General features: G+C 41.1%; 3 protein-coding genes across 6 annotated transcripts in view; 1 reads left to right on the top strand and 2 right to left on the bottom strand.

The window, feature by feature from the left end:
- usp32 (ubiquitin specific peptidase 32) overlaps positions 1 to 1,516 on the bottom strand; it is a 62,193-nt gene extending 60,677 nt beyond the window's left edge. For all 4 annotated transcript variants that reach the window (XM_041941489.1, XM_041941492.1, XM_041941490.1 and 1 more), the window contains exon 1: positions 1,389 to 1,516. In XM_041941489.1, coding sequence (XP_041797423.1) covers positions 1,389 to 1,446 — 58 coding nt within the window. In that variant the 5' untranslated portion in view covers positions 1,447 to 1,516. The remainder of the gene's footprint in view (positions 1 to 1,388) is intronic.
- An 819-nt stretch (positions 1,517 to 2,335) lies between these two features.
- Positions 2,336 to 7,025, top strand: si:ch1073-145m9.1. Its single transcript, XM_041941494.1, has 6 exons — positions 2,336 to 2,581; positions 2,945 to 3,040; positions 3,833 to 3,945; positions 5,405 to 5,528; positions 5,637 to 5,809; positions 5,951 to 7,025. Exons 1-6 carry the CDS (start codon positions 2,542 to 2,544, stop codon positions 6,017 to 6,019), a joined length of 615 nt encoding a protein of 204 aa, XP_041797428.1. The 5' UTR covers positions 2,336 to 2,541; the 3' UTR covers positions 6,020 to 7,025.
- Positions 7,017 to 25,981, bottom strand: appbp2 (amyloid beta precursor protein (cytoplasmic tail) binding protein 2). Its single transcript, XM_041941493.1, has 13 exons — positions 25,605 to 25,981; positions 20,721 to 20,809; positions 19,397 to 19,548; positions 17,022 to 17,145; positions 15,936 to 16,104; positions 15,701 to 15,790; positions 15,478 to 15,545; positions 15,285 to 15,390; positions 15,039 to 15,163; positions 14,478 to 14,563; positions 12,828 to 13,018; positions 12,496 to 12,661; positions 7,017 to 11,671 (listed from the first exon to the last, which is right to left on the bottom strand). Exons 1-13 carry the CDS (start codon positions 25,740 to 25,742, stop codon positions 11,409 to 11,411), a joined length of 1,767 nt encoding a protein of 588 aa, XP_041797427.1. The 5' UTR covers positions 25,743 to 25,981; the 3' UTR covers positions 7,017 to 11,408.
- Positions 25,982 to 27,095: the final 1,114 nt, after the last annotated feature.

Genomic DNA, 27,095 nt, shown 5'->3' with positions numbered 1-27,095 from the left:
ATGTGTAACAGCCCTTCACAGCCTGGAATCCAGCCTAACAAAGTTCAGCTTTTGCCAACCCAGGGTACAAAGTGCAACAAGAAGGCCATCAGGGATAATATCTATCTGCTTCCTGATAAATGCTCACCCACATCTTATATAAGTGCACCAACACAGAGACTGCATCATTTACAACACAGCTGTACCCAGCTTTGTGCTTTGCGTGTTCTATCTACATTTCCTCTTGCATATAAAGTTAACCTGCTCTGGTAGTATAAAGGGCACATATGATTCCATAGAAGGTGAATTGACAGGCCAAATACATCCTGTTTGATGTTTATAAGAGATCAATCAATGACTCCCCCGGCTTAAAAACAATGTTCACAGGCTAAATTCTGATCAACAGCGACATGAAGCACATCTGATTGTTGTTCCGCCAAACGTCCTGACTCCACAGCTAACGTTAGCCAACTCGTACACAGTTTAGCAGGAGCAACTTGACAGTCCTCTGGCACAAACACTGACGATACGCGTTAGCCCATATCACATGGCTAGACTTGAAATCCGCCAGACGACGGCTAAAACGACCAGTCTGGAGACATTTCCCTCTGGGAACTTAGCTGTAGCGACCCAGCTAACTAACGGCTAGTAGACGAGTAAGCTAGTAGCTGCACATACATAAACGTTACTCAACGTTAGCTAGCTAACATGGTCAGAGCTAAGCTAAGTGGCACACTGTAGTGTCAGCCAACAGTTATCACACATGCAAGGCTGTCTGCACAACTGTTTTAGCAAATACTGTCAAGCAGCCGATCCCTCCTCGTTAGCCAACACTAGCCCGTCAAGCAATGCTTTCGCAGCTTTGGTGAGAACGTCACGCCTAGCACAGTTAAAAAATCTGTCAATTTTACGTGACCTTGCTTAAAAGCGAAGACACACGCTTTATAAAATACCAGTCAGTACTATTTCAACATTGCTAGGAAGAATTTCTCAATTCAGGCTGGACAGAACCCATACAACGATGTTCAGCTATAATCTATTATCTTAAATTGCTGGGAAATGCTTCCAACTGCAGCCAACCGCAACTTAATGTTAGTGTGCTCTGGCTGGAAGACGACTGCAGAAAATATTGGCTTAGCTATTGTTAAACTTCGCATATTATTAGAATCCGTAAGGCTTTCCGACATTTTGCTATGCCGAATGAAATGATGGATCACAGTTGATATATGGAGGCCGTGTGTCATTCTTTGCAGGAGTTAACCTTATCCAGTAATGAAAGCCACTTAAACCGCTTCATTTTAACGAGTGGTCAGGACGTCCTCCTCTTATGTACCGGGCTAGCCTAAAAGCTGACAGTTAGCTCGGCTAGCACAACTGAGGTGGATTTAGCCCGTTGCTTTTCGGCTTACCTCTTTTAACGGCCTCGTCATACGACAGGAATCCTATCCTCGACTCTTTGGCCCCCATGCTCCCCTCATTTCATTGCGATGTGAGGAAATAAACGTTATGAACTGAGTTGATCAGAATTGTTTGTCGCCTTATCCGTTTATTGTGAAATGGGTTCCTGGTGGTGTGTGTATGTGGTGAACGGGTGAATGTTTTCAGCGACGCCTCCATTCTGTCACATGATCTGACTCTACAGGTCAGTTGATCAGGTCCTTCAAACGCTTGTAAACAGAACCGATGTGACACAAGAAAACGTTTTATTTCTACCAGAGTAACTTCATAAATTGTTTTCCATCTGTGTTGGCAAATTACAAGACTGCATTTTGACTCTTGCGCAGTAATATCCGTAGACTGTATGTCTATGGTCGTGCCGCGCCGTCAATGGCTGTGCGTGTCTGTTTATGGAGTGATTTAAAGTAGTGCGAGTAGCACCACCTTGTGGTTACCCTGCTAATTAACGCCATTTTACATCCGTCACAGCGACCTCCAGTGGCACGTAGACAAAGAGCTAGAAAAATACGTCGTACAAAAGTTTTCAATAAATAGTTTTATCGTGTGTTCAGTTGCAGTTTAACTTATATGCACACAGTAACCAGAACACCACTTAAAACCACTTTGAATTAATCACGACTTCGGTATGTACCCAACGCACACAGCTGTTACATTGTTCACTCTTTTCTCCATTTTCTTCCACCAAAATGAACCAACATGAATCCCTAAATTTAAAAAATACATGAACATCTTGTTTTCCACAACGTTTCCCTTATTTGACATGTTTTTAAATGCTCTGCTCTCTTTCTTACGGGTGTCGTTAAATGTCCAGTTTTTAGAATGGAGTTTGGTTAAACGCTCTGAGCGCGCGACAGCTTTGTCAGCTTCTTGCGTCACCTAGTTTAGAAGAAAAAGCGCACGCGCCACAGCGCGTGTAAATATACAACAGCGGACTTTAGCTGCTCCTGGACGCTGTACTGGGACACAAGCATTACTAAATCAACGGATGTATTAAAAAATGCAGTGTGCTTGTTTTGATGGCTGGAGAGATCGGCTGTAAGGGCAGGTTGCATCATGTTTGTTTCCGGGATGAGGCTCGGCTGTGTAATTCCTCACTGACCGGGAATGGGATTTGCAGTGCTGCTGTACTGGCCGAATATTATTGGTGAGAAACACTGGGTTGAATTTTAAGGAACTGTATTTTGTGTGTGTGTTTTATGTGCAGGGGCGTCAGCTCATCGTGACATAGCAACAACGAAACCGGTATCTTTGCCATTACTGTCTACGTACATTAGCTATTAGAATAAGGTAATATTATTATCGATGGTCTATTAGTCCGATGGAGCGTCCTAAACTAGGATCACATGCTGAGCATTGACGCTGAAAGAAGTGACTGTGATGATAAAAGTGAAGTAATTACATTTGAACTGACCTCCGCTATGGGTAACATGAGGACAAGTGCCATATGTGTGTCACTGAATTCAGGACTTCATTCACTTCGTCAGCTACGTGTGTTTGTGTCTGTCAGGATACATCAGGATTGGCCTTGTGTTTGCTGCATGGGCTGCCTATGAGACACCAGCAGTCTTTGTCTCGCTTTACTCAGTCTTCACAGCACTGGATGGTAAAGTATCTGTTTACCTTGTTTGACCTGTGATATCTTTGAACTTCTGCTGGTAGATCTGGTTTATTTTAGCATGAATACATTCCAGTCGACAACTAGTGTTGTATTGAACACGTCTACACTACAATAAACTGGTGTACCCTGTGCACTGGAACATCATAAATGATATCAACTGACTGCCATGTCACCATAGAAAAAGGGTGGCTGAAAGGGTGGCTGCAGTCCATTTAGCTGCTTCAGTTTCAAGGTCCTGGTATCCACACTGTCATGGTGTAAAGGGACACTTAACTAGAGCAGATGTTGATGTTAATAGGAGTGCCTGTGCGTTTCCTGCTATAACAAATCATAATATCTGCTATGAAAAAGGCTGGCTGTGCCTCTGGTAGATGATGTTTTGCACGGACTTCAGACTGGATTATATAAAAAGAAGACACAGCAGCAGACCACCACTGTAGTACTGAGGCCCTTTTCACACATGAAACTGGTAACATCAGTAATGGCTGCATTCCCTTTACTTTTAGCAGTTCCAGGGTTCTGATGATGTGCAAGCTGACTCATTATCATGCTTTACTATGGCACTTAAACTGAGCCAGCCTCAACCTCAAAACCCTCTAATGCACCTGAATTTCCCCTCTGGGGCTCAGTAAAGGATTATCCTATCTTATAATGACACTGCGCTAGCCAGCAGGTAGCATTTCATCCAGTTTCCAAACCCAAAGGTGAATTGCCAGGGGGAGTAGTGACTGTGTGCGCAGGACATGTCCCCAGTATGTGAAGATGTCTTCTGTGCAGGAGTGGACGGCTGGCTGGCGAGGAGGCTGGGCCAGAGTTCCAGGTTTGGGGCCTGGCTGGACGTAGTGGTGGACAATATGGGCAGAGGCATGCTGTGGAGCCTGCTGTTTGAGGTCTGATACTGCACACCATTCAACACTTACAGCATACACACATTCACACTAAGTGCTCACATTAGGCTGTGGCGTTTACAGCATGATTATAAAGGAAGAAATCTGTTCAAAGGAGCCTCTCTTTTAGATCTGCCGTAGCTACACATGAAGTTATTGCATACAGTGTCTTTGAAATGGGCACTGTCATTTAAAGGACGATCAGCCAAGTGTTTGCCAAGAAATCAGTCCCTTCATCCTTATTACAGCAGCAGTCGCCGGCACTGTTTCCAGCAGTCAGGATGGATTTGTTGCACTGTTCATGCCACATGCACACTGCCACCAGGACAGCAACATAAAACAGGTCTTCTGTTGCTTCTGTTTTGATACCATACACAAAAAGATACTTGTGTGTCGTCAAAACAATGCCTTTTTAAAATCTTACTTTGTTGAGTATAAACACATTTTTGAAAGTTTGTACCTGACCTACTGACTGAGTGACTGATGAAGTTACATCAGTGGCCAGTCGAGAGTTTGAGTTTCCCCATCGGACACTGCTGAATCAATAGGTCGATGGCACAGAGGTGCTATCAGTTGCAGTATTCCTGAAGACAAAAAAACTTTCTGTCCACGAGTGTCTCCAGAAGAACGCCATAAACCAAACATGGCTGCACACTGTACACCTGCTCAAAGCCAAGGAAGGATTGTAAAGAACGGTAGACTCATATCTTTTGATGGACACACTTTCATCACCATCACACAATCCCTGTAAAGACAGACGTCAGGTACTTGGAACAACAAATGTATTCTATTGATTGGAAGTTTGAAAATCCCGTGCACAATTTAAAAACGAATTGGCCAAACTCGTCCATCTCGACATGAAAAGGCCTGCGCACAGTGGCTGCCTAGTCTCAAAGACTGGGAGGTGCACATAAATAAAGATGCCAACAAGTTGCATTTTGGGAGGTGTAGGCTCATGGGACTTTGGAGCTTGACCCTTTATAGGATGTAAAAGTCTGAATATTTCATCTTCTGCTGCATTAATCGATCTGACTCTTGCAAGTCGTTTTAAAGGTCCAATGTGTTGGATTTAGAAATTGAATATGATAATCAATAATTATGTTTTCATTAGTGTACCTGAAACCTGAAAATAACAAAGGTGTTGTTGCTACCTTAGAATGAGCTCTTTATAATTATCTATTACATGACAGAACTGCCACCATACCAACATTTTTTACTATTTGGACTTTTGCTTTTTAAGAAGTAAACATTAAAGTACAGCACACATGCTGGTCCTTTAAATCAGCAGAGCAGCCACTGAACCACTCAGCTGATCTGTGCTGATTTTATGCTCTATTTACTTGTGGCTCTGAATCTTACTTGTATGTCTGATGGAATACTTTGTGCAAACATGCAGGTGTCTTGCACAACAAGGCGGTTTTAGCACTTCTCGTCTGATGTCTTTTTATATGCTGTATTACAGTGGGGCTGGCTGGTGTCTGCATTGGAGTGGTGTGTTTTTGTGTGCAACCACAACGCCAGAGGTGACCAGTGGAAGGACAGCTTCACCACCAGCCCTCGATTCATACGAGCCATCATGGCGAACGGTAACAAGTCTGCCGCTGTAAATACGTTGATGTTCATATGCTGTGCAGCTTCAGATAAATTGCAGTTTCCAAGTGTTCATGTGAGCTTTGTGTGTCTGGTGCTGTCAGGGTTTCGGACACCTCTTGGCACATGGGTGGTGAGCGGGCTGCACTGCCTCCCGCTATGGCTGTATGGGGGTCAGTGGGGTTTACTGGCTCACTGGCTGTATCTGCCTCCCTGGATCCAGGCCTTGGGGACTGTGCTGCTGACTGCAGGCCGCCTGCTGGCTCTTTCAGTGGAGGTACAAACAACATGTGATAATAATAAACATCATGTTGACGAAAGTTGAAGCTGTATTGAAATATTTGCTAATCATAATTCACATTATGTTAGTTCACGTAAAGCTTTCTCACAGCCAAACATCCCATCTGTTTCTCTGCAGATCTGGTGTATATGGACACACATTGAATACCTCACCAATGATGAGGAGCCGGAAGAGAAAAAGAACTGAAAGTCACTCAGCAGAGTCAGTTTACACTGTCCTGTCCACCTTTATAAGAACAGTGGCCTCAGGTCGCATTTGGTTTTCTCCAAAGATGAAACAATTCAGCAGAATGTGCCAACATGAGCTACAGTTTGACTTTTTGTTCTATTTTTACAATGAATGTGTATTTATTCCTGACATCAGCTCCCATGTTGGATGAAAGGGCACATTCACATTAAACTATGTGGCTGCTTTAGACATACAAGATGGCAGGGAAGTCGCTTTCAGCAAGAGTAGCATTTTGACCTCTCGCTTACTTGAAATCTGGAGTTTTCTGTTTACTACAGTGAACATGGTCGACTTTGTGTATGGCTGCTGAGATACAGCATGTGCCTCATGCCCATGCTGGCTGCTGAGACTGTCATGTTGTTCCAGACAGTAAACCCCATTAATGCTCAGGTTCTCTGCAGCTGCAGGTTTGCTCATTTATTTGTTGTAATATTTCACAGAAAGCATGTATTTTGGGTATTTGTTTTATTTCATTCTGGACTCTTTCCTTGGAAGTTATAGAGAGCATTAATGCAGGAGAGACCGTACAAATATTTTGTTTCTCTACAACTGCAGGGAGGGTTATGCTGTTGCCATTACCTGTGCCCTGCAATAAAATGCTGACAATCCAGAAGTGTGGTTCTTGTCCACCACTGTACTATTGAAACAGTTGTCTAAAATATCACTGTGTGCTCTTGCATAATTGCCTTAAATGGAAGCTAAGGGGCCCAAACCATGAAAAACAGCCCTAGAACATAAGCACATGTATGTGTCCACATACTTCTGGAGGTACAGTGTATCTTAAACTGCATTCTTAACAGGTTATAATGCAATGGGGTTGGTAAAGCATTAGGTCTCTAAATGGCTCCCTTAAGATCCCCTAATCAAGGAAGGAAACTGAAGAGACTTCTTTTATGTTTACAACATTTGTTTGGCAATTTCATTTCACTATGATGTGAATAAATTATAGTTAAAGACATGAACACAAGAGAAACATGCATGCAGCGTTTGTGATCAATGATATAAGTTTTAATGTTTTTGCAGCTAACAGTGAAGCAGTAACAGGACAACAGTGAAACATCCCTCATCACTTTTGGTGTCAATCATCTGAACTCTTAGAGAGAAACAGGGCTGTTGGAGAGATCACAGCTTTATTGAACATCTTTAATTTTGTCAGCATTTACCAGCAGGCCCACGCCCTTTGACCCTCCACCCCTGAAACTATGGTAGTCACTTTCAGATATCAGCATATCACAATGATGACCAGTGCTGTCAAGTCAAACCTTGTCTCTTACATTCCATCAGTCAGCTGGTTTCTCAGGGTTATTGTTCAAGGAAAAACATCCAGAATGTGACATCGGAGGAAGATTTTGACAGTTCAGCTGGAGTTTGGACCGAGATACTTCACATCAAAATCGGTGGAAAAAAGCCTTTTTCTCAAATTTCCAAGGGTGGTGCAGAGATAAATCCATTGCATAAGATGCAGAAATCATTTATAAGTGGCTCCAAAGCAGTAGCCCTAATAGAGCAGGATGCAACTGATCAGGTGACGTGACCTTTGATGAAATACAGCCAGTGTGGATGAAGGAGAGAACTAAAGAAATCCCAGGATGACATCTATTTGTGTCAGAGTATCTGAGGGCAGGTTTTTCATTCAATGTTTGCAATTATTCACTTTACAGGACAAGAAGATATGTAGTGACCACCTGTCTTGAGCCCAACTCGACTGTAATGTGCTGTATTTCTGCATTTGAATCTTTGTATGGAAGTAGGACTATAACATTCATTTCCACACCTGCCCTGGAAAAACGTTCTCTGTGTCCCAGAGGGAGGGGGCGCCCGTCGAAGCCGAAGCACAGAGTGTAGCTGAGCGTCCTTTTAAGGGGGCTAAGGCTGGACCTCCTCAGCTTGAGCCACTCACATCGCCGCCAGAGAGGGAGATGTCCAACAGCACTGAGCAACAGCAAGGCAAAGCTCGTTTTCTTCATTCACTTGAAAAAAACAGTGGGGTACGCTTCGAAGGCATCAGATTCTCAGCAATGTTATCAATGCCTAGATTCATTTTAAAGCTGGGCTTGATTTTCACATTTTCCATCAGTGAAAAATTCAATCAATTCTTTCTCTACAGAGCTACAAATGTCAGGCTCGTCTGAATTCATGACCACACAGCGACGACTATTCACTCCGCACTAATCAGGGTCAGTTCACCCAAATTAAGAGAAAAACGATTTCTCTCACTTCCAATGGTATTTAGGCATGCAGACAGTTTTGGTTTAAAAGTGAAAGTGAATGGAATTTAATTTCCAATACTGTAAAGGGGCATAAAGGAGGAAACTGCAAAATTTCCTTTCAAATGTATCCCTCACTCTGGTTTTCATAGGGACTATTTTTTCAGTTCATGGAACTTGGAATGATTAAACCAAAACCATCTCCAAGGATAGATACCACGGCAGCGGTGCCCAACCTGTGGGTCTGGACCCCACAAGGGGTTGAGTCAACTATCAAGGTAGGTAGGTGGGAAAAACACAAGTCTAGTACACAAAATGATGTTCATATTTTGAAATACTGTATGGTATTACCTCTTCAGCCCACAAAAAACTCTTCAATTGACAGTCTGAGAAGATACAGTCTGATCAATGGACCAGACCGGTATATTGGCCAATATTAGCTACAGATATACTGTTGTGCTCACCAATTTACAGACCAGTGAAGTTTTGAAATAGTTTTTTTTTGTTTGTTTGTTTTGAAAATATGTCTAATCAGGCAGAAAATGTTATTTAGGGGTAGTAGTCAGATGAGGCCATGTATTATCACACATGACCCACACATGCCCTTTTTAAACCATAAAGATAACTATTCACCCAAATGGCCCTGATCAAGAGTTCATATACCCCTGAATGTTTGGCCTAATAATATAAACACAAGTTGACACACACTCGTATAGATGTCTACTAAGGGTAAGTTTCCACACGTGTGACTTGTTTGACTGTAATGAGTGTCTGTGTATATATAGTCAATGGGTTTTTTCTCGAGGGAGCAGCCAGGGCTGCACTGACTTTGTTGGGAAAGCAAAAGAACTGTCAGAGGACCTGTGGAAAAATCTATCTGAACTTATAGAATTATATATATATTACATATATATAACCTAGAAATCAGAAAGAGACAGAGAAAGGGCCACCATTGAGGCTAAAGGGGGAAATGCACAATATAAAGAACCAAGAGTACGCAGACTTTTAACAGGGACCATTTCAGTATTTTCTTGATGTTATGCTATGTTTGGTAAATGATTGTTCCATTCTGGGATGCCTCATAGTTCAATTTGAATCCCATTAAAAATAAAAAGAAATGCCTTTTGACTAATCACTCGTGTGTTTTATACGAATGGTTACAAATTCTAGCTACCCGGTACCCGTGCAAATTTATGAGCACAACAGTATGTATACCTGTGTCTATGTTGGAAGAAATGTGAGCAGAGGAAAGCCAAAGATGCTTGAGGTCATTTAGACAGTGTAACACTTCATTGTTACGCTGTGCAGGGTCTACTTCAGTACAGATCTCCCAGTTCTGTGTTATTTTTTTTGCAAGGTTTGTCATGTGTTCAAAGAAAAATAATGGATATCAGTGGAAATATACAGTTTTTAAAACTCCAAAATGTCAAAATTGGTATCAGCCTTAAAAATCCATTATTGGTTTGGCTGTAGTCACCAGCACATACAGTTGGGAACCACTGCAGTAGAGGTTAGTGAGCTGATCCTTCATGTAGACCAGCAGCTATCAGTGCAGCATCAAACTACTGGGAAAGATCTGGCTTGAGATTGTTTTCACTGACATGAGCTGTATCAAAGCATCATGGCCTTAACACAACAGACTCTGTAGTGAAACAACTGATGGGATTTTGGACAGTCGGTAGAATGGAGGCTGATTAACAACATGAAAAAAAACAAAGAAAGTATGAAAAGAAACTATCTGGAACTTTGCTTTAATGGGATGTCTGACAGGAAGGAGTGGAGAGGAAAGGCCAGATGCACAGGTACACAAGCTGGCAACACACACGCACACACACTCACACACAAATATACAATATTGGTCCCCATTGTAGTGCCCTTAAGGGTATAATAGTTTATTTAGCACTTAGAATTATGGGTCCGTCTACAGACAGATAACTGCAAGCTGGTGTAAGGCTGGTAATCATCAGTGGAGCACTTGGGCACCCAGATTTCTATCTGTGTATACTGGCACACACACACACACACACACTTGCACATGTGAAGCCACACCTTAAGATTCACTAAAGGGAGGCTTATAAGCCTCTGTACATGTAGCACCTTCCTCTCCTCACTCCTATCCATGTTCTTGTTTAAGAGTAATAGTGTTGAGCAGTTTCTTTAGAATTCATGGCTCACTCAGTAAGAAAAGCATAAACAAAGGGCTACATGACATATACTTCTGCATATAAATTATTGGCATTTTCATTACTCTAGGTCATTACTAAGCTGGAAAAAGACCAAATAAATTTAAACAAGACCTGTGAAGCCTGTTAAGTGTATAACAATATACCCACTGGTTCAACACATTCCACTGTTTGTAATCTCTCTCCATCGAGCAGTTCAGAAAGGAGTCTTCGGGTCCACTTCCATTTCTTCACAAAGAAAAAAAAACAAGAAGCCTTCAACTGAAACTTAACTGTACAATCTGCAGTATTATTTTACTGTACAAGTGTCAAAAATATCTGACATTTTCCATCCGTGTTCCTCCAAGTCAAGATGATGGAAGTGGGTTGAAACACGTATTTCACAGATGTGTGTGGGTTCCAGATACTGTCATGTACATAGCCCTGGAGAACATGATTTTGATCTGCGATGAGTCTCATGGCGTTCAAAGCTACACTGGTTCAAATACAAAAGCAAAAAGGTTCTCTGATTCCAAACTGAAAAGAAAAAGGCGAGTGAGACAAGAGGAGAGGTCATTTGTCATCCTTCCAGGATGTTTGAGGTTGTTTTTTAATCCCTCGCCCCCCCCCCCACCCTCAGTTGTGTGTCTCTTTTCTCTTGGAGAAATGCAACAGTCTGCTCTGTGGAGTGAAGCTGCATCCAGTCTGGAGTTGCATCTTTGTGGTTTGTGTATGTGTTGATGAGGTTTGACAACGGTGTCTTCTCTACTTTTTTTAATTCCATGACTAAATGTGTGTGTATGTCTGTGTGTGTACTGGCAGCTGCAGTGACTATAAAGCCAGCTGTCTTGCCGGTGATGCTTGAATTTAATGTGTATTACTAATAGACTGTGTGCAACTGAAGCACCACATCTGGGCTTATGTGTCCTCACCAGGCTAAAGCCCACATGTCTTTGTTTTCTCTCTTCCCTCATAAAATCAGCCAAGGCAAGGACGGGTGGGGCCCAGGCTCTGAGCCAATAGGAAAGCTTGTACCACCTCCTGGGTCTGCTGGGGTGTAGTGTTGACATCCTCCAGGGCATCTGCTACAGCAAACTGCCGGTCCCTCAATCGATTCCAGTTGGACAGTACGTTGTGGTACTCAAACACCTTCTCATAGTTTCCCACTGAGTTGTAGAGTTTGATCAGGCCTCGGTAGTCATACTCTAGCCCGCTGTAACCCTCTCCAAACAGCTTCTTACCTGTGAGGACACAGAAAATATCGCATACCACATTTGTAATCGTTACAGCTGCACCGATGAGTCAACCAAAACCAAAAACTATTCTGATAATTGAATAATCCTTTGAGTCAATTTTTAGGCAAAAATACCAAATATTTCATTGTTCTAACTTATCACGTGAGAATTTACTGCTTTTCTTTGTTTTGCATTATAGTAAATTGATGTCTTTGGGTTTTGGACATCAACTTGTGCTCTAGAAAATAGTTGCCTAGAAAATAGTTCTGGACATTTTCCTTATTTTCTGATCTTTAAGACCAAGAAACTCATAAAGAAATATATCTGCTGATCATCATGTTAGTCTATAATCAAATTTTTAAATTGTCTTCAGTGTATCTTTGAAGAAATAAGAATGATAATTATGAATTGAGGCGTAAGGGTCATGTTTTGGAAAGACCTCGATAAACTGGTGGTGTATTACAATATTACTGTATTTTTAATAGTTTAAAAGAGGGGGGAAAAAAATGGTGGCGCATGTGTGTGTCTAAAATAAAAGAGTGTGACCAAATATTGTGCTGGTGCGACCAACTTAGAAAGTTGGTAGCATCATTGCAACCACTGGAAAAGTTAGACTGGAGCCCTGTACAGGCTGCAGGAGTGACCGCAGGCCTGTATTACAGAGCAAGACTACAGCGTTTGCAGCGATGTTTGTGCTTTACCCAGGCTCTCTCTATCTAGATTTAGGCTTAAAGCGAGTAAAATAATATCTGTCTTTTTGTTAAAAACCAGACACAGATACAGAGTCCCACCCAGCATGGGTAACCATGCATCCCTTCCCTGGGTCTGACCGATAGCGATGGAGCGCAGGTAGAGCCTCTCTGCATCTTCATACTGGTTCATGTCGTAGTTGTAGAGGGAGGCCAGGTGACCCACAGACAGAGCCACCTCGTAGTCCTCGTGGCCCAGAAGCTGCTCCTTGATCTGGATAGCTTTGATGTGCATCTCCTCTGCTTCCTGGTTATTACACAAACACCCGGAAAACCACACACACACGCACATACGCACAAACACAAAGATAGAGAGATATGAATGGCACATCAAGGTAAAAAAATAACACACACCACACACAGATAGACAGACAGACATGCAAACACGCAGACAGACAGACAGATCCATCCACCTTGAACTTCCTCATGGACTGGTAGAGGCGTCCTAGGTTGCCATAGTGTTTGGCTGTTTGGACGTTGAACTCTCCGAAAGCCTTCTTGGCCAGCTGCAGTGAGGAGAGGTGAAGGTCATGAGCCTCCTGCAGTAGGCGCTCTTCTGTCTCCTTATTGTGGCAGTCGATGGCAATTTCCTCCAGAATCAGAGCTAAGTGGAGGACGTAGCTCATATTAGACAGTGGAACCACAGCATCATGTCATTTTTTGGTACAAATGGGAAATTCAGCAGAAGCTTTAAGTCATAATCAGTATCTAAAATATAAACATCATTTCACTGTTACCTCCTAATCCCCACTGTTGTCTCACTAAAAAGGACCCATCACTGCAACACATCTAGGTGAATATTTACTGAACATGTAGGGCTGGGCGAATAATGACATTTTATTTTTTGATTAAGATTTTGGCTTCCAACAATTATGCAAACAAGATAATTGAGATGAAGTTATTAATGTCAGGCCTTCCAGGCCTTTCACAATGATTCACTTGTTTTGTCTTGTGTTAAAAATCCAGTGCAGCCCTTTTGCCTCTCCAGGCCAATCCCACATTCAGCCAGGCTGTGGCATGTTTACTTCAACTCTCTGAAGAAGAGACAAACACAAGAACCAACACAAAAGTCTTCATCTACTCCCACCATTCAAGGAAGTGGAGACCCAGTGGATTAACTTGATGATTTAAAAAAAACACAAGAAGCATATTTGCAAGTTACACATGTGCTCCTACTATAAAATAAAATGGATAAATAAAATGTAGTAGCACTGCCTCCAAAAATGACGTAAAAACATGACTAAATGGTCAATGGTTGCAGTCTGGAGCCCTGGACTGTGCGGGGAGCGTGCCCAGAGCTGACAGGGTGTCGCTGGTCGCCAAGCACATTCAATACTGAATGAGGTAGAGAAAACCCAAGATGTATCAGGCAGAATAACCCAAATAGAAGGACATGGTGAAGCCCACGGTGCTGCTGCACATATTACATATACATGCATTTTTGTTTGTTTGTTGTAGTCCAACAAAATCCATTGTTAAATAGAGAATTTTTAAAGTTCGATCAATGAATGTTTCCAAAGTCAGTTAAATAATCATAATCTCAATAATGACCAAAATAACCGTTATTAAGATTTTTTACCATAATCAAGCAGCCCTATCAATATGCACAACAAAATTTTGTGTCCAGTGAAGAAAAGGGTGTTCATTAATAGGATTTTTTTTTTTTTAAGTGAGCTGAGTAATTAAGTGAACTTCCAGAATGTGGAAAACTATTCCTAGAAAGCAAATGCTAAAACATTAATATTGAATGTTTCAGTTAAGATGTCAGTTCTAGGACTGCATGCACCTTACCTTTAAAGGTAATGACTCCTTTCAGATACAGCTTTGTAAACAGTGCAAATGTTTCTTTTGATTTGGGCACCTTAGAAAAAATCTTAAGTGGCCACAGCTATGAAGAGAGACTTGAATCTGGACAGTTACATAAATAAAAGGCACAAGGATAATAGCATTTTCCTCAGCAACATTCCATTACTTGTTTTAAGACTGATCGCCTGCCTGACATTCTCCACTGAACCCTCTACACAGTGGGCAGAAGCCCAGCATCTCCAGGAAACTTGCCTTACCTTTGACTCTCTTGGAGGAGGCCAGTAGCAGATGGTCCTCAGGCAGAATGTGAGTTATGATGTCTATGGCACGTTCTGCATGGAATCTGAGGGACAGACACAGCAGATGACCCATGTCACGCAACTCAGACTTGGCTCGAGGCTATAGTCTATTTGGGACAAACACTTCCAAGAAAGCTGAATATTTCCCTTGCAGAAAATTGTTTTGAAGCTCAGATCAGGGTTACAGAGGCCAGAGAATGTCCCAACTTTGAATAAGGCCATTTGAACACAGGAAAGACTGTCACTGGATCAGTGAAAAATACAAAAAAACTTTTTCCTGTCCCTGCCATCTTGCCAGCATCTATGCCTGTGTCTAAATGATAAATGCTTTTTAACATAGGAAATGACACACATCTATAGCATAAAGCCATGTAACATCACCAATACAGTGAGTTACAAAACAGCCCATCACAGTATGAGTCATGGTCTTGTGTTTCATCTATACTGGAACTCATGTCTAATGTAATTAGCTGGCTGGTCTACGAATAGTTTTGACTTTGTAAGATTCATTGTACTCACAGAGCGTTGTCAAATTTCCCAGAGCTGTACTGGTGCACATATGAGGAGTAGGCCAGGTCTTCATGGGCTGTGGCGACATGGATGTTCTTCCCCCCAAAGACAGACTGTCGGATATCCAGCGCTGTCTGGGATTTGACAGAAAGAAAGGACTTTTCATACATAACACACAACTTTGGGTCTTAATAAAAATGAGAACATCGAACATAAGAGCATGTACACACTTCTTTTACGAGTCACCCTACTTACCTGATAAATAGCAACTGATTGGCATATGTTGTCTACATTTAATAAGTAAAATCCATAGTCTAGCAGCGTGTCAGAGTACTTGGGGTGCTTGTGTCCAAAATGTTCTCTGTAAGACACAAACATTGAATCAGAATTCACGATAACAAAAAGGAATAAAAGTAATGCTGAGTCCTTATAAGTCACAGCAGGTTACCTTGCTAGAAACACTGCATGTTTGATCAGCTGCTCTGCTTTTCTGAACTCTCTCTTCACCACGCAGGCCTGCAGCAGAAACACAAGTCAAACTTAACACAATCGTGTCTGCACAAGAGATTTCTTTACTAAGCACAAGAGACTACTGGTCTGTAGACAACATTCTGCAACGACACTTAATATTAACCCAATAAACTCTTGTAATATAAATGAACACAGTGAACCTTGGAGGCTTGCCGCAGGACATCAACAACTACTTTGACAGGCAGCCCTGGAGTAATTTCCTTCATAGCCTCTATACACCACCTGTATGCCTGGAAAAATACAGGAAAAAGATATGGGTTAAAACTTAATCCATGTTTGTCTGGAGTATTATTACAACTAGTAACACCTGCCTTTATTGTCTGTAATATATAACGCATCTCATTTTCTCAGTCACTGGAGATCAGACATACATACCTCATCATAGTGGCTTTTGGCGAAGAGCAAGGCACAAAGCTCGCCGTACAGCGCTGCCTTGTTGGCCTGGTGGCCATGTTTGGCTAGTTTGTCCATGTAAGACTGAGCAAGCTTGAAGGTCTCCTCCCCCAGGTGGTACTTACAATTGCCATTGCGGACATGAAGCAGCCTGTTGGTGTCAGAGAGGACAACTTAATAGCAATCTCATGCATGTCTATCTCATTATATGATATATTTGTTAATAGTGTTGTTTATCTACAGTAACTGTCAGTAACTGTCATTACATAATTGTCTGTCAGTCTGTCTGTGTTAAATGGGTAATTGTTTTGGCACTTAAAGTATGGTATTAGAATTTGCATCGTGGCAAACTGAAGCTGGCCTCTGCTTACAATTTGGAAGTGGCAGGAAAAATCTCTAAGCTGTGACAGTTTATTGATCTCAATTAGAGGCCCAAGATGTAAAATTTGAAATCTGCTGAGATCCACTGGACATAGAAAAAAACAAAAACAAAAAAAGGCAGTTTAGACAGAGAGAACGAGAAAAGAGGCAGCCCCCATATAGGGGATGCATGATGTCAGTTTGTAATATGAGTATGGCAGGTCAGACTAACCTGGGAAAATCTTTCCATTTACTGCAGTCTTAAAAATTCTGAACCGTCAGCTCAAACTTGTGTGTTTTATCTACAGATCAAAGTGGTTCTGATTTAATGCAATTGCAAATCTGATCAGACTTAAAATGATAATACAACTCCTTAAAATCCATCCTTCTAACCTTCTAACTAATTGCAAATGTTGAATTTTTTAGTTGTTATTCTATCACTGATAATCATCATTTCTAGTAACAAGTGACGCTAAGCCACCTGTAGTGAGATGTGTAGCTGTGTGTGAGGCAGGGTCAGGATCATTCTTGATATTACCTCACATTACTGAATGGGTGTATTGAAATGGGACCAATATCATCCAAACACAAACAAATGATGGAAGCCATTTTGTCACCTATGGTGACCAAAATCTGTCACACAGAATAGCAACTGCAGTTATACTTGAAATGACCAAATAGTGAATGCTCACAGGCTTTAAGACTGACCTGACACAGCATTCCACAGCCCGGAAGCAGTGGAGGACCTCACTGTGGAGCGTGCACAGCTGCAGGCACGACAGAAACACTTTCTCTGCATCTCCATACCAGCCCGCATCAGACAAGAAGCCACCTAGAATCAAAAGACATCGGATTACTCCAACTGTCTCAGAGGGGAGGTAGATTCTGCTTCACCTGTGATAACTGATGGTTTAAGTATGGGTTTTCTTATAAAACATATTATCAATATGCTCCATTCAAAACAAATCTCACACTGCAAACACATTTTGATGATAACACAGTGTTAAAATGTGCCACTGGCTCAACAACGACTTCCATGGCCTGCTAGCAAGCCAAGTTGCTAGTTTACAAGTATCCAACCAGGAGGGAAAGGAAAAGTAGTGACAGACTTACAGATGGATCTACCTGGCATGGGAAAATGATAGCTTTTTGGCTGATGCCATAGTATTAAAAATTCCCTCTAGAACCTGAGCTGACTTTGGAAACAGAATGAGAAAAAGGTGGGCAGAGAGTAACTAGCTTGGATAAGACCACAGGGCTGGTGAATGTCTTTAGTATCATCAATCATCTATTATATGTGGTGGTAGTCAGTGCAGGTGTTGATGGCATACAGATGGCACACAGGTGCTATCTGCTGCAGTAATCTACGAGCCACCAGGGGGTGTACAAAAAAACATTCTGTCCAGAAGAACACCATAATGCCAATGCCAAGGAAAAATTGTAAATAACTGTGAACTCAAATCTAATAGTCTGGCTCTGAAGAATGGGTGAGTTTTGTTCAGCGAGCTAATCAAGCAGCACACAGAGGTCAGCAACGGCATAGAGAGGGGACTACAAAGTAAGGGGAAAGTTTTACCAATAGCTCGAGGAAGCTCCAGACGAGACCAGCTGGCCAAGCTGCTACCTGGGAGGAGGCTCGGGAGCGGTACATAAGCAGCGCTGCTTTTCCTCCCCTCCCTACAGAGCAACACCTGCAACACTTCTTCTGTGATGACAGGTTGATGCTATTGATTAATATGAACACATAAATGTCCCATATTATGCTATTTAAAGGTTCAGACTTCTATTCTGGGTGTCTACTAGAAAATGTTAACATGCTGTGTTCAAAAAAGATATTTTTTCTCATATTGTACATTGCTTTAAGACCTCTATTCACCTTCTGTCTGAACGCTCCATTTTAGTGGCCGTCTCTAAGTAAGCCCCCCTCCCAAAGAGCCCAGTCTGCTCTGACTGGTCAGCTCCCACAGGCCTGAGTGGGCACTGCCCACCCTCATCACCTGGGAAGAAGCTGGCAGTCAGGGGGTAATTGCATATCGACATATTTACAATATTGAATTACTTCAGATCATTTCTTTTGGCTTCCCATCCCTCTCAGCTGCTGAACGGTGCCATAAGCCTTATTTTATTGTTTTGTCTTAAAATCCAATCTGCTTTTGTGCTTCCACTAATTAATGTGATGAAGATATTGTGCTTGATCTGGTCTGATGGTCACCACTGACAAAGTTCGTATGTTGCTGCATTTGTGACTTTAGTCTTTCAATCATTTATTCATGAATTGTTCTTCCATGTATTCTTTGTGTGTATTAGCTTATGTAATTTACTAATGATCACATTTATATATTTAGCAGTTATTAGTTGTGTGTGTAGTTAGTAATTGCTGTGTGTGCACTGTGTGGTCAGTAGTTAGCGTGTGCAGTTAGTAGTAATAAAGCTTTCATTTATAAAGAACCTGGTAAGTTGAGTTTGGAGTACTTATTATTGGTTATGGTATCATCTTTAATAAAACCATATTGTGCATTCCTAATTCAAACCCCCAGAGCTTTAACACTTGATCCAAGAGATGTGATGACATCACTTTTGTTGTATGCACTCTCATGCCAGTGACACTGCATCAGGCAGAAATTAAACTTTACCACGAAGGGCAGAGACTCCTCAGTTACCCCCTTTGGAGCACACTGACTATAGGCCAGGCATCTCAAACCGGTTCCATAAAGGGCCACGTGGCTGCAGGTTTTCATTCCAACCCAGGAGGAGCACATCAGGCAAACCAATCAACATCAAGGGATCACTTAGTTATCAGCTGAAGACTGAGATCAGCTGATTAATTGATTCCAGCCAGGTGTGCTCCTCCTTGGTTGGAATGAAAACTTGCAGCCACGCGGCCCTTTATGGAACCGGTTTGAGATGCCTGCTATAGGCAGTCTAGCCATACACAAGGTTTTGACCTAGTCGAGCTAAAGCTATGAAAACATCAGAGCAAGTAAGGAATGACAGCCACTTATTCATCCATCTCTGTTCCTGTTTTCTTGTTCTCTGTTCACAGCCTCTGGGTGAAACCCTCTGTCCCCGACCCCACCATTTACCCAGCACAAAGCCGAACTGGATGGCCTTCTCTTTGACATGGGCGTCAGACTCAGCAATGTAAGAGCAGCGGCGGCTGAAGGAGTTTGCCAGAACTGAGGCCACTTTCACACCATGGTCCATAAGGGCCTGAAAGCAGTGGTGCAAGAGGTGTCTGCAGAGGGGAAGACGAAGGAAATGACAACGTCAGTGGAGGGTAGAGTATTGGGTAATGCTTAAAATGTTGTTTGTTTCATCTAAGCCTTTACTAAAAAAATATAAAAAGGCCCCAATAGTACTGACAGACATCACAAACATCTGACTAATCAGTGAATGACAATGCTGATGAATACTGTTATTGTATTCTCATTAAGCCTATCACTGCAGGTTAAAAGCAATAACACAGAGATGTTATCGAAAGAACATCAATAATGTACCTTAACCTAAAGGGAACTTTACAGTGCACAGGGCTTTAACTATAACGAAGTTCTTTTCTCCAGGCTTCTGTTTGTCTTCTTTTACAAACTCCTTTCCTTCCCTAATTTTAACTCATCTTTTTCAGCTGAAGAGAAGTGTAAGTGGCAGTAGAGTGTGATATGGAACTTAAAATGTCTTTGTTAAAGTAATGGAACTGAGAAGGAGAAGACAGACTGTGACTTCACAGGTCCCAGCAGGAGGAGAAGGAACACAAAGCAAACCAAACACATCAGTCACAGGAGAGTTTGGAGAAAAACAGCTATTTCAGGATTGGTCCAAACAGTAAATGAGTGATACACTAGGTCAAATAAGGCACAATAAAAAGCCAACAGAGCCAGAAGTCTAGTTCTGTATAATTCAATTTCTATTAATTTATTCTATTTAAAGTTACATTTTACATGTTGTCATTTATATACTAGAAAACATATCAATTCATTCACAAATAACCACAACTAAAAATAACAATTATTTTCATTATTATGGAGAATTCTGTTGATTACTGTCTCAGTGAATCATTTTGTCTTTAAAATGTCAGAAAATAGTGAAATAGTGAAAGTGCCTATTACAATTTTTCACAGTCCAAGGTCACATCTTCACACATCTAGTTTTGTCTGTCCAACAGACCAAACCCACAGATATTCAGTTCAATATCATTCAAGACAAGGACAGCATCAAATTTGTAGTTTTGTTGAGGTCCCTACATGAAGCAAATGATATCCATCCGTATCCACTATTCACTAATGCAGCTATCAGCACATACAGCATAGCTGCTCTGATAACCATCTGTTTCTAGAACCATTTTGTTAGACTGATGGGTCAGTGTGGACAGTGTGAGGTTTCAGACACAGCTGACTCCCATTATGTTCTTACCTTTTGTCTGAAGCACGCAGTACTTTAGCAAACACCTCCAGCTCACAGAACTCTCCTCCCAGCTGGCAGAGCCGGCCCTGCTGGTAAAGCTGAGAGACACGCAAGGAATGGATAAGGTTAGCATGGAGCCTCACTGACAATAATACAGATGTCGCCTCATCCATTAGAAAAGCAATGTGGAGTATAAGGGAGTTACTGATGTGATCACTAAGGTGCATAAGGGAACAGAACAACTCACGTGAAGGGTAGAAAATGACCCATCTTTAACAAAAATGGTGGACTTTCTGTCCTGTTGTTTGTTTCTATTATGGGTAAGCTTTAAGAGATGCTTTGAAAAAAAAGCTGTCTGCAGTTCAGGAGTTGAACAAAAAAAATTTGCCAATGTCTAGCCTGTCATCAAAATGCACTGAGCTGGAAGTTGTTATATTCAGTGGCTGTCAGTGGGGTGTACGGGGGACACTGCCAGTCTCAGCCGTGTCCCTTCAACTGCAGTTATCGGGTGAAACCTCACTTAATGTCTGATTGGTGTGATTATTTGAACAACCGGTTGGTTAAAGCCACAGACAAGACCCACTGGCTCACGAGCAGCGAATTCATCAAGCCAGTTGTGTTGTCAGTATCTAGCTGGCATTGCAGGAAAATGCCACCAAATTGTATAGTCCATGATGTTTGTACTGCATGTCATGTTAATAGCTTTTTTATTAACCACACAAGTGGTATGGCTCTAGGGATGGCACTGCTGGTTGGTTACAGATATTAATAGGATCCAGGGGTTTGGTTTTCTAGTGCCACCATGAGGTTGACATCAGTGGTTTTGATGATTTATAATAACTTGCAACACATCCTCTGACTTTTCATCGATACAACTCACAGGCTGATGTTTCAATTTGTTCAATACTCTGGTTTATCTCCAAATACCTGCACAAGTAATGACAGTCCCATCACTATCAGCTGTATTTTGTGTTTAGTGTAAATTAGCAAAAGACACGCTACTTTCATGACACATGGTGTCACTAGCCACTTCTTTCAATCTGCCAATGATGAGCATAACAAAACCATATATAATCAAATCATGATATCATTTAAGAAAACAATGTTGTTCCAATCAGTGATTCCTAGTTGACTGTTGCTAAAGAGAATAAATTCAGAGGTCATTGTTCATAGTTAAGGCTTTAGAGCAAAGATGCAGGCTGGCACTGTGCTATCACACCCGAAATTTAACAACACTTCTACTTCTTGGACTTAAGTCTACATAAATAATAACAAGTAAAGCCAGTGCCCGACAAAAAATGTTTCTTCTTTCTTCAAATTGACCAGGAACTAGGGATGTCAACGGTTAACCATTACTCAGTTAACTGAGAATACTCGTGACTGGCAACGCATGTCAGTGTGTAGATTAATTCAAGTACACACACACAGTGTGATACACTCTGATCCGGGCCATCACACAGTTGGCGTGCCATGTGATTGAGTCAGTGTGTTACAGGGCGAGGGAGTCAAAGTGCTAGTTTGGTACCTGGAGCGCCTGTTCATAATACCATCTAGAGCCACTGTGACTGAACACACTGAAAAACACTTTGAGGAGAAGAAGGATGAGCTAAAAGTCAATTTAGCCAGAGTAGACGAGCCTGCTCCACAGACAGACACAAATGAAAGCTACATCGCAACTAAGTGCTGCTTCATCAGTGTTGACTGGGAGCGGGTTTCCTTATCTGGTAATTACTGTCCAAGTCCAACATATTTAAGTCTCTGCAGTCATAGAGATAATTAATAATAAATAATAAATAATTCCTGAGTTAGATCTGAAAATACTCAGCTCTACATGCTGCTTCTCTGATGTCCGCCCTCTTGCTCCTCTCCTAATTTGGTGGATGAAAGATTTATTTCAACCAAGCAAGTCGTTGGTGATTGCTGGAACAGTGTAAGGACAAACTAAGATGGTTTTGGTGGGTTTTCTTTTGTGTCTGTTCAGTGTGAATGAAGTGTGTTTTATGATGATAAAATTACTGTTTTTGTAAATAGAGTCTGGTGACTTTGGTGACAGCAACATACGTTTGCAGTTGTTCCTGATTAAACAAAAATGATGTTATTCTTTAACTAAAAGGTCTATGTCTGAAGGAATGCTTCCCATAATTCCATCAACACACAGTGGGATTATATTGCAGACCGTTTCACTGCTGCTGGCTGCAGCACTCTCAGTCGATTTCAAAAATGATTGTCACCATTAGACATAAAAACATGGGAAATGGGGTCCATAAACACAGACATTATTTGACCAGAATTTCTCCCATTTGTGCAGTACATGGATATTTTCCAGGACATGGGAGATAAAGTCCAGTGTGCTCCTGAGCATCATATTAGCCACTTTGTTACAAGCTAATGGCTATTGGGCTATCAAAAGCAAAATTCACAGAAACTGACATCCCTACATGGAACACATGTCGGACTGTAGTTGACTTTGGTAAAAGGCAGTTGCTGTCATACAGCGTAATTTGTTCAGTGCTACCATCATCTTAATTACAAATTTGTGGCCGACCACCCCAACAACTAGTACTAGATAAAGAGGGATAGAGAGAGTGGAGGACATGGTGAGGGGGTCACCAAGAGAAGTGAATGTGTGACATCAGCTAACAAAACAGCAACAAACAAAACTTGACTTCAGTTGGTATTTATTTTGTGTAATGTAATCCTGTGTATATATATGTGTGACATGTATGGCGCTATAGTTGTAGCTTCAGTTCTTTCTGAATAGTGACAGCAGTGTCACATGAATGGGTGAAATGTAGGTCAAAAACATTTGCTTTTCAAAATCAGAAGTGAATGCATGTAAACCTGAGATTTCACCGTTCATATATTTAACAAAGTCTCCCACCATCGCCATTTATGACAACACTGAGAGCATATGCTAAACATTTCAGTGACATATAGTATATACTGTATATACACACACTTTTACAGATGCAGTTTCATCTATATATCCCATGGACACAGCAAATATGAGCCAACATGTTGGTAAGCGTTTTTTTTTTTTCTTGTTTCATCTGTTGGCTGTGTCCAAAAAAATTGCAGTGTGCTAGATAATATTAACCAATGTTAGCCTGCCAAGTTACATGATGATTCATGTCAAATTCCTACAGGACATTTTATATGGCTTTGGGTTACTGACGAACAAACAACATTACTCAAAACTGTTTGTCAGAAAGCTAAGCTGCTGAATTACATGATGGCTATATTCACTGCAATAATTAGACAGAAAACTTCAAATGATTTTGGGGAAACACAAACGGTTGTGTGTTTGATGAGCATAGTCGAATGTGAGCATGTATGTCTGAACTGCAGGTGAGCAGAGGAGGGCTGGGTGGAGACAGAGGCTGCGACTATTTGCAAATGCACAGATTTGTGCATACTAAAAAGGGCAACAGTGTAGAGTTACATCTAAGCAATTTTAAGGTATGAAAGGATTTTTTTCATGAAAAAAATCCTAAATATGCAATTTTGATTAACACAGATGAGTTTGAGGAACTTTAATGAACCCAGTTACATACAATCAAGAAAGAATCTTTGTCATCTTTGTAAATAACCGTGGTGACAAGTGTGAATGTGATGATTCCCTTCAGCTGTCCAATGTCTGAGAGGTGCAATGATTGATTCAATCAACTGTTGGGAAAGATCTTTGTTTTACAGTTGCCATTAAAATCCAGCCTTAGTAAATAGTATCTTCACAGTATAGTAGCAATGGCAATGGGTCATAAACATTTGATGTTTCCTGGTTTAGTGCAAAGTGGATCACATCCACAGCATCTTCATATCTCAGACAATACTTGATGATGACTGACTTGTCATCAAACCTAAACCTAGCTTACTACAACCTAGAGGTGGAACTCATTCGTGAAAAACAAAAGGCTTTTTACACTTCTCATACACTCAGATTGAGAGTCTCTGGTGATGATGTTACTCAGGTCCTTACACAAATTCATGACTCATTACGCTTATGATTTATGATGTTTCTATAATATAAACACAGTTTTTATGTTTAAAACAATCATTTTAACTATTTCTACCAATACGTATGACACAGTATTTCAATATTTTCTCACAACATTGCATTTAGGCCATCATGTAAGGGAACTCAGAGGTCGACATTTAGAGAAATCTTAACTGACAAGTTAAAAGCTAAAATGGGAAAACAATTACAATAGCGTGTTTTGGTGTGTGGTGGAGGAATGCCTCACCAACCACAGCTTCCAGTACACATCATCAATAAGCATCAATAGAGTTAGCAGATTCTAGTGTATGTAACATTACACAATTACACTTGCCCTGTGGTCGTAAAAGCAAGCTTCATTTCATTTTTTCTGAAATGTTGGCTGTGGCTCAAAAGCAGGACTGTTTTCAGTGTGGCATTTAACTGAATGTTGCAGGAAACAAAAATATTTGTTTTCAAAGTTACGATGTTTTAACATATTGCTGTTTGGTGTTTGCTGCTGTGTAGGCAAACGGGCAGATGATTGCTCTAAAATGCTCTGATGTGTTGAAACAAGTACGGAACAAGGCTGCTTTGACAAAGTGAGTGTTTACATGACAACACTGACACAATTCATTTACATAGTCACCGATGTAATTAGCTACAGGCTCAATTCCGTTTATGGCTTCTTTTCAACAAACGTTTATTACACAGACATAACATACTAGCCACCTTACTTTTACGAAAATGTAAGGCTTGCTAAGCTAACGCTTAGTTAGCTAGCTTTTCGTCTTCGATCGCTAGCGTAACGTTATCGTAATTTAGCTAACGCTAGCAGCAATGTTAGCAGCTGATTACACGAACTCGTCTAGTCTAGTGGCTGCCAGATATACCTGACCCCCACGGCTGGTCAATCTTACCTTATAATAGACATCGAACTGTATATTTTCTGGGAGCGAGCGTATGTCCCTTCTCGATCGACTGTAGTTGTCCACCACCGCCGAGATAGCGGTGTTGTACAGTGTTTCTGGGATCCATTCGAGCTCCACAGCAGCCATGTTGTTTTCCCTCTCCAAAAAAACCCCAGCAGCTACAGCCCTCCCCAACTCTCCCTACATTCGCTACCTTACTGCGATTAAAGCGCTTCCTCCGCGAGTCCTCATATAACACTCACTTTCGAGTGAGGCTACAAATAATCGTAATACCGCTAAGTTACCGCTACAATTCTAAAACCGCTGTTTTACTACCATTTTTCTCCTTCATCTCCAATTATTCGTCGACCCTGTATCAGTTCCGTGCCCCCGTCCCGACGCAAACATTCACTTGCGCTGACGCAGTGACGTAATTGTGCAGCGATGCAAAAAAAAACCTTTTGTATTCAAAGAAGAAAAGTCAGATTTTTTTACGCTAAGATTGTGAATGACTGTCAAATTTTACGTATACAACAAATATACAACGTATATAACAAATATTTCTGTTTTAATATTTATTTTCTAATTACAGTCTCAAATGTTTCTCATTTTACATATGTATTGCCATGTAAATCCACTCAAAACACCCCAAACTCTTATTAAAACATGCTCAGCTGGCAGATGAAATGTGCATGTGCACACAGGGAGAAAGCGGTCCACACCAAATGAGGACATACGTTTAACTTTGCTGTACATTATTTACTTTATGAATTTATGTATGTGAACTGCCCAAATTTTGGTTTGCCAAAATTGGGAGTTTATGCGTAAAAACACTTAGATATAATTTATCTGATACATACATACATACATACTGAAGTTAAAGGTGAAAATTAGTCACTGTGTCACAAATGACAAAATGTGACAAAATGTTTTGGAGATGCATATAATTTAATAAGGATAATTAAGGATGGTTAGACCAAACTGATTTCCTTCATATAAATAAAATTAAAAGCTTAAACCTAACATTATTAATAAACAACACAACATATATACTGTTTTCAATCAAGAGAAAATAAAATAGAAAAACTTTGAAACGTAATAGAATACACAAACTGCTGTCTTTCAAACCATCTTTTTTGATGTGTATGTGTATTGTACTGTAGTTTCACTAATGAATCTTGACAAGCTCTATGAAACACCTTGCTTCTTGTTTGTTGTCGCAACTTCAGGAAACAAACTAAACAGTCACTGAGAGGCTGAGGTTAGGCCTGGTCTGCTTTATCTACACACTACCATAGATTCACTGAGGTCCAAGAAAAAACCTTAAATAACTTTCACTAATGAAAAATATCAATTTTTAACATGCACAAATTCATAATCACAGAATCATACCAATCAATAGAAAGTGTCAACATAAAACAGTGACTGACTCACCGGCTTTCCCCCGGCACAAAGGTGAGTGTCACCACCCAAACCCATGAGACACAATTCTCTTTATAA

Source organism: Chelmon rostratus, chromosome 7 (assembly GCF_017976325.1).
Source record: "Chelmon rostratus isolate fCheRos1 chromosome 7, fCheRos1.pri, whole genome shotgun sequence".
Taxonomy (NCBI): Eukaryota; Metazoa; Chordata; class Actinopteri; order Chaetodontiformes; family Chaetodontidae; genus Chelmon; species Chelmon rostratus.
The sequence above is the reverse complement of the archived record's forward strand: the minus strand, read 5'-3'. Positions and strand labels throughout refer to the sequence as shown.